Raw genomic sequence first — 8,619 nt, 5'->3', positions numbered from 1 at the left:
GTCTTTTGAAGTTTATCAGGCTTAGAGCTAAAACGAGTATTAAATTACTATTTTTTTGTCTTCAATATTAGATTAACTTTTAAATAAACTTCATCAAAAAAAACTTCCAAATATTTGTTAATTACTCTGCAAAAACAAACCAAAGAGTTTCAACGTAAGGTACTGTCTTTGTCTTTTCGTTATTGTCTTTTTCAGATTTGATATTCTGATCAATCGTTGGTTTTGTTCAACTTTCTTTTGGAAAATAAAATCCTTTATATGACTTAGCGCCGTAACTTAAATTAAACACTAAATTTAGAATTTATATTTTAGGTTTATATTATACTAGGCTTTCTGAATGGTCTATTGTTTCTGTGAGCACGCTAGTTCTTAATAGGAAACTAAAAAATGTAATTTTTTTTTTATAGAATTGTTTTAGTTGAACAGCACAAAGAGATTTACAATTTTAAGTCAAAATCGACAACAAACATTATAAAATATTTAAAATAGTGTTAAGTTTTATTAGGTAATTTACATAGTTCTTATTATTTGTACTTTAGTATTTAAATTCTAGTCAGGTTCAAAGTTTTTCAAATATTATAAACAATGCTTTTAGTAAACAAAGATCTAAAACTTGCGTAAACTTTAGAAGATTTATTATATCACTGTACTTTAGTCAGTTTTATATTTAGTTAAATGCATTTTTTACTACAAATAAAATTATTCCTTTTATTTATTAAGTAACTAAGTTTTACTATATGCCATATAGTATATGGTAAAAATTTCCTTTATCATTTGTTCCAAAATATGAAAATTATATGTGAAAAAAAAATCAACTGTTATTTTTTTAATATTAAAACCTAGCATTAGCTGGAATATTCTTGTAAAAGCCAACTAACTATACCTTGTTTAAAATTAACTAAAGTTAAAGGCTTACAAATATAATTTTGTAATACCTAATGTATAAATAACTATAAAAACGTAAGAAATATTAAGTTATATTTTATTTAAAATAATAAAGAAAAAAAATATATATATACATATTATACTTTTTTATATAGAATATTTTATTTTGTTTCAACTAGTTGCTTCTTTTCTTAAAATTATTTTTTATTTTAATTAAAATGAATTATTGTTTAAAGTCTAAAAATGCACACTTTCATTATTTAACAAATTAAAATTAGAGCATTATACAACATATACTAACTTTTATTGCGTTACGCCGTTTCCCTGCAGAGCAGTTCATCAGACGCTAACAAAAGCTGAAAAACAAAAATATACAGAACGATGAATTAAAAAATAAAAATACACACAAAAATTAAATTAAATTTAAAATATGAATTACCATTAACATGATGTTTATAAAAATTTAAATAAAATGAAATATTGGTAAGCTAAATTTTAGTATTCTATTAACTATACATAATCTAAATCCATTATAATAAAGAAAAGAAAATTAGTTTTGTAAAAGACTAAACAATAGTTTTTATAGGACATATTAAAGTTTAGAAATTAAACTCAAAAACTGTACAATATTTGAAAACGATTAAACTGCACATTTAATTGAATTTTATATACATATGCATTTTCTAAAAACATAAAAAATAGTTTATCACAGCCATAGTCGGGTTAACTTAAAACCATAATCGTTAATCATTAAGATGAAAGTTTATTAATAATTTGTACATAAGTGTTATACAACTTGACACAGCTTTTTTACTAGTAGATACTTTTTGATGTAAACGTATTTTTTATCGTTTCAAACAATTTTGTAAAAACAAAAACATGTTTAAAAATCTTATTAAGTCTAAAAACATTGTTTTGAATGAATATAAAGACTTTATGTTTATATGTTGATAAACACTCTTAAATTTTTTTAACGAAACTTCTAATAGATTAAATTAGCAACACAAAGACTTACTTGAAAAAGTTTAAGATTTTTACGAAAAAAAACTACTTAAAAAATCTGAACAAAAAATTTTAAAACTATATTTTAATGGAACAAATAGTACAAAGTAAAATTTAAAAACATAATTAAAATACTCTTAAGGTCAAACAACGTAAATAAACAACGTCATATATTAACATCTATAAGCAGAGTTGAAAGAGTCTTACATTGTTTAGTCTAAATTCTAAATTAACATAATAGTTAGTTTTTTTTTAACCACTAGTTTTAAATGATTAAATCTTTTTTTTAACAATTTATAACAAAAAGTTTTCAATATAAATCAAAAAATGTCAAAAACTTAGATTCAACCTTTTTTTTATAAATTCTTGAAGATTTTGTACTGAGTAAAGCTTTTAATATAAAACAACTTTTTAAAAAGGTATTGAAAGTTTTAATATTTCTTGTATACATTTTTAGTGTATATTAGCAAACATTGTACAAAATAGTTTTGTAAAAGTGTTTATAAGTTTAAAAGACACATATAATTCAAATTAACAAGTTAGTTTTTAGTACAAATAAGTACTAAATACGAAGACTGCATTTAATCAATATACCACTTAAGTTTTTAAACCTTTAGCTGAAACTAGAACTATGATTTTAAAAAATATCAGAATTAGAAAAAGACTATAAACATTTATAATTTACATTATAAAAACTTTTTATACGAAGTGTCAATAAGGAGTTGATGTCAAAACTTTAGTAAGTGTCAGCTGAATCCTGTTTTAAATGCACGTTTATCAGGTTTTTCTCCAAAAAGTTTAATAGTCTGTGTTTCATAAACTTTTCTAGATATTTTTTTCATCATCTTTAGTATACATTCTTTATCAGGTGCTTCTAAATCCTTGGAAGTATAAGTTTTTTTCAAGAATTAAAACTTTAAAAGTTTTTACAAAGATAAAAAGATGGAAAAAATAAAATGTCTTTGTCCTTTCGACCTTAAAATTGACAAACAGTTAAACTTAAAAACACTGACAAAAGTTCAGACTTAATGCTGTAGCATAAACAACATCCGTAAAACTTTATCGATGTATACTAAAAAAATATTTTAATCTAAAACTTAACTATTTTAGACATATTAATTGATTTAGTTTTAAAAATAATGTTGTTTTGACTACTACTAATATTTGAACATGAATACTAACTTCGTTGCGAAGCGCTGTAAGTACTTCACTTTCGCATGGTGTTGAATTTGATCTCTGGCTCAACTTTATTTTGTCTAATTTTGTTTTACTTGGTTAAATCTTTAAAGTAAATATTTAAAAAGCTTAACTATCATACATATATTGTTTTTTTTTTATTTCTCCTTTTGACCGTTTTGTTATAAAATCTTTATTTTCTAACATCACAAACATAGGCCTACTGTAATTTTCTTTACCTATATAATTAACAATCCGATGTTTTTCAATAAAAGTTTTAATATACTTTCACTGCAACTCCCCAGAAACTTACTGCATACATTTTAAAAATACTATAGTTTTTTAAATAAAAACAATAAACTTTAGAAAACTACTTAAGTGATTAATTAGATTGCTGAAAAAAAAAACAATCAACAAAAACCAATTTTATAATTTTTCCAGATTAATGTAAAATAGTGGTTAATGCAAAAATTAACATTTTATATTACAAAACAAAATCTTTAAAACAAACAATGACACTTTAAAGTGATTAAAACAACCAAAGACACTTTTAAATTAATAAAGAAACCTTATAGTCAAACTGTTTCTACTTACATAGTTCAAATTTGTTTTAAAATATTTAGATTGCTTCTAGTCTAACCAAATCAACGGAATTTGTATAATTGTTAATAACTTTAAATATCGATAAACTATAGTTATTTGCACAATCGACGTTGTTAATCAGATGTTCTACTATCTAAGATCTTTTTGTCGCATTTGTAAAAGTTTTCGTCTTATCATTAGTCTTTTCTTTTTTTAAGTTTAATACACATTTACGTATATGTTCATTCACTCTCGCTTTTAGATGCCTAGATGTTTGTCCAATATAAATTCTTTCGCAGAAGTATTTAAATTTGTAAACAATACAACTTTTATCAAGGTAGGGTATTGGGTCTTTTAGTTTCAGTCTAAGAACTGGTTTAGAAACAAAAATACTTTTAAACTACCATATTTGGGTAAGTATCAAGTTTGTTTGAGAAGAAAATGCAAGAACTAACACAGTCGACTTAAAACCAAGTGAAACCTAGAGTGATTACTAGTGCAAATAACTATAATTTATCGAGATTTAAGGTTTTTAGCAATTGTACAAATTCCATTGATTTGGTTAGATTAGAAGCAATCTTAATATTTTTAAATAAACCTGAACTATGTAAGCAGAAAGAGTTTGACTGTAAGGTTTCTTTATTTATTTTAAAGTGTCTTTGGTTAATTTATTTAAAAGTGTCTTTGTTTGTTTTAAACATTTTGTTTTGTAATATAAAATGTTTATTTTGCATTAATTACTATTTTACATTAATCTAAAAAATATATGAAATTGGTTTTTGTTGATTGATTTTCTTACAGCAATCTAATTAATCACTTAAGTAGTTTTCTAAAGTTTATTGTTTTTACTTAAAAAAACTATGGTATTTTTTAATGTCTGCAGTAAGTTTCTAACGGGTTGCAGTGGAAATATACTGAAACTTTTATTGAAAAACGTCGGATTGTTACTTATATAGGTAAAAAAACCCAAAAATTCTATACATTTTGTTTGTTAACGAGCATTAGAGACTATTTTTTCTTTTAACTGATGTCAAAAAATAAAATTGGTTGTAGCTATATAAAAAGTGTATGTATAGTTATTTATGTGTAACTTTTATATTAATGTAAGACACAGTGCAAATCAATTCTTACTTTAACAGATAAAGATTAAAGCATTTAGCTTTATGAAACATATGTACTGTTTATTTTTTTCAACAGCTTGAAATAAACTCCATATTTATATATATACATATAACTAAATTGTTTGTTTTTTTTTGTTTTAGCTTGTACCATAAACAATAGTTTCCCAAGTACTGTGCCGATAGTTTTTAATGTTTTAAAGTTTTATACAATTATACCAAGTAGTGATAAAAAGCTTGAGTTTAATTATAATTGTAAGTTTAACATTACTTGAGTAGTCCTAATTATACTTAAAAGATAAAACTGTTTTAAATATATTTCAAAATTGGCTGCTTTCTTCATTTGTAAATTCAACAATTAGCCCTTTTCTGCATAATTTTTAATTTTAAACCTGCATAGCTTGTAATTTACACAACTTTCTTCGTAATAACAAGATTTCGATGGTTTTGACAAGCTATTGAAAAAAGACTTTAAGTTATAAGATGTTATTATAAAACTAAACATTTATTTTAAAAAATTATACAAAAGCAATAAAGTTTTTTGTTGAGCAAAAGTGTACTATATTTAAAGTAACTACACTAATCCTTATTTTTTGTAAAATGTAATATTAATCACTGTTTGTACACAGAATTAAAATACAGCGATCTACTGTACTTAGATTTTAAAATTTTTAAAGTTACTTCCCTAAACTATAGTAAAACGTTTAGTTGTTTTATAATTGTTATATTGAAAGGTCTTATGTTTTCAAATAAAGTTGAATTCGTAATAACTTCAAATTTATTATCAACTAAAAAGTGGAAGTTAATGCTACAATTTTTATTTGTTATTACATCTCTTTGTTACAGTCTAATTTAATTATATAAGTACAGTTTTTAAAATAAAAATACTGTTGTAGATGTACACATTTTACATAAAAAACCTATAAAACCTTTAGTTGATAATATATTAATTGGTAGTGAACATTTTCTTGGACGTTTCTTCGTATGACTGAATGTATCATCATAACCACAGCTATTTAAGTGATCATCAACATTCTTTTCTTCCCCGTGTTTTGGTGAAACAGCAGGACTAAACAGCAAAACTTAAGAAAGTTAAGGTGTTTATAAGTTATATTACAATTTAGCTAGAAGTATATCAATGCGATAAAACAGACCTCTACAGCTGTTAGTACATTACAACAATAATTTATTAATAATTATAAAATTTACCTTTAGCTGTAGATTATACTTAATATTTTTTAAATGACAGAACTTATGTATAAAAAAGCTCATACAAACTATAAAAAGAGTTTTTTTAACATTGAGAATACATTTTTTATTTGAGCTAGGCTAGTTTGATTTAAAAAATTGTTTACAAACTTAATAAAAACTTATGTTTTCATTTAATTTTGACTTTTGAAACACTTTAAGCAAATACTGTCTATTTAAATTAATCTCAACTGTTTTTTATAAAACATAAAATAAATAGAAAGTTTACTTGATTGATCAAAATTAAGAGGGTCGTTTTGCTCTTTATTCGCTGACTGTTCAACAAATTTACTTCTTAAAACTCTACTTTTTACTTTTTTCACGCATATTTCAATTGGTTTCGAAGAACATTTATCTATAAAAAATGTTTACTATAATTAGTTTCAAAAAACTCTTACTATTTTAGGCTATTACAATTTTGTATGGTGACTATTTTTTTAAACTTTAGTTGTAATTTTTGAAAATCAGTTTGAAGAAATGAAGTCAAGATTGGACCGTATTTTTAGCAAAAGCGCAAAAAAAGGATAATTTTAGTAGTTTAGTCGCATACCGAATTTTCTTGCTTCTATTTTTATAAACCTTTTGTTTTAGTATATGGTATTTAAAAACCGAGATAACTTCTAAAATTTAGTGTTTAAAATCTAAAGTGTACAAGAAACGGTTTTAACTTTTTATGTTATCGACTAAACAATCATGTACATTAATCTTTCTTTTGAATATGTACTTTGTACATAGCCCAAAAGTACTCACTAAAAAAGTATTGCATACCTAAAAAGTGTGTACTCACAGGAAGATTACTGTATATTTAGGACAAATGTTTAATAAAATATCATTATATTATGATGGTTTAATAAATTGCACAATGTTATACTTCTATGAACAATTTTTATACATACTTTGCTAAAGAATAATAATATTAAAAGTATGCATATTTTTATTTATAATAACATAGGTTTAAAAAAGTTAGTTCAAGTTTTAACATAATAACAACAACTTTTTTCAAATTTAACAAATAGGCAAGAGTTTATCGAGATATTTAAAATTCTAGTTATAAAGTATTAGTTACCTTTTAGGAGCAAAATTTAATATTTATAAGTATTAGTATAACATAAAAAACAAAACTTATGGGAAAAAAAAATCCTAGATATTTGATCCTTGTCTAGAAGATTAAAATTGAAAACGTTAGTCTAAAAAATCAGTTATTTACTTTGTATAAGTAAGTTTTAACATCTTTTTTAAATTAGAAAAATGTTTAACTGTACGATTGTATAACTTTACTTGTTGTTATTATTTTTATTAAGAAGTAGAGAATTAAAACATTAGTTAAAGAAATGTAAAACTAACCAATTTTGTTTTGTTTCAGATTAAGTTTGTCATTTTGCTTTGTAGTAAATGTTTTTGTTTTCTTATTGAATTTATCGTACATTACTAAAACTAACAACCTTAAAGAAAAAAGTTTTTAATTTAGTACTTGCAATTAGATTTAAACTATTTAAGATTAACTATAAACCTAATTGCTTAATTTAATAATTAACTAAATTGGAGTTTTAATTTTTTTTAATGAATATGACCATTTTTAACACCTTTATCATAAATAATGTAATTATATTAGGACAAAAAGCGACTAAAAAAGGTATATTTTCAAAATTTAAACATTTCACATGGGTATAGCTCTAAATATTAAATAAAATACTTCCAGTAGTAATGTTTAATAATACAAAAAACTGTTGCTTAATAAAAAAGATCAGCTAGATTTATTATCAAGTTTAAACTGAAGTCTAGTAAGCTTATTTAGTCGTGCCTATTTAGTCAATGCTTTTTTTAATCCTAGGCTGCAGTAGTAATTTTATTTTAAAAGTCTAACAGAACAATGAATTAACTAAAAAGGTTACCTAGACGTAAAGGCAACACTAAATAGCATTAGTGTTGTCAACGAATATGCCCAAAGGTGTGTTAAACTGTGTAGCAATTCTTTAAGTTCTAAAATAAAGAAATATTTAAGACAATCTACTAGCTACCGAGGAGGATAGGAAGAAAGAATCAAAACTCAGAAATAAGAAAAGTTTTAGAAATAAACTATTGTGAAAACAATTTCATCAGTTTGCTTTACATTCTTTTTTAATGAAAATATCAACGAGTATTTGAGTTTTTTATTACGATTCGAAACTCTAAATAACTGTTTAAAATATTATTGTGGAAATGTACGAATAAATTCTAAAAGTTAATTTAACCACAAAATTGAAAACAAACTGCTAAAATTTATAAGATAAACTTTGACCTCCCCTCCCACCCGTTAATCTTATTAAAGGTACCGATTAAACAAAAGTTTTTAAATAACACATTAAATTGCTTTAGTACTTCTAAATCAAGAAAGGCCTATCTATTTCTTTGTTAAACTATGCTTTTGAAAAAGAATTGATCGTAAGCTTAGATTTTGAAAAAATATATATAGAAATTAGTTAAATTAAAACTTAAAATCGTCCTATCTTTTGCCTATTTACTACTTATTGTCCTGTTAAAGCTTCTTAATATTGAAAAAGCTGCTTTAAATAAACCTTACCCTTTAAATTTTTTATACAGTGTTTAGGAAAATGAAGGCATGTGTTAT

At 23.5% G+C, this 8,619-nt stretch overlaps 1 protein-coding gene across 1 annotated transcript; it reads right to left on the bottom strand.

Annotated features, from left to right (window-relative positions):
- Window positions 1-2,314: 2,314 nt before the first annotated feature.
- On the bottom strand, window positions 2,315-7,449 carry LOC145840989 (uncharacterized). The gene is made up of 5 exons (XM_082948348.1): window positions 7,356-7,449; window positions 6,241-6,366; window positions 5,693-5,845; window positions 3,070-3,143; window positions 2,315-2,768 (listed from the first exon to the last, which is right to left on the bottom strand). The coding sequence occupies exons 1-5, from the start codon at window positions 7,435-7,437 to the stop codon at window positions 2,634-2,636; spliced, it is 570 nt and encodes a 189-aa protein (XP_082804474.1). The 5' UTR covers window positions 7,438-7,449; the 3' UTR covers window positions 2,315-2,633.
- Between the last annotated feature and the right edge of the window lie 1,170 nt (window positions 7,450-8,619).

The sequence above is a fragment of the Thalia democratica genome, chromosome 7 (genome assembly GCF_965202585.1).
Source record: "Thalia democratica chromosome 7, ktThaDemo2.hap1.1, whole genome shotgun sequence".
Classification (NCBI taxonomy): Eukaryota; Metazoa; Chordata; class Thaliacea; order Salpida; family Salpidae; genus Thalia; species Thalia democratica.
Note: the sequence above shows the minus strand (reverse complement) of the source record. Positions and strands in the feature narration are given on the sequence as shown.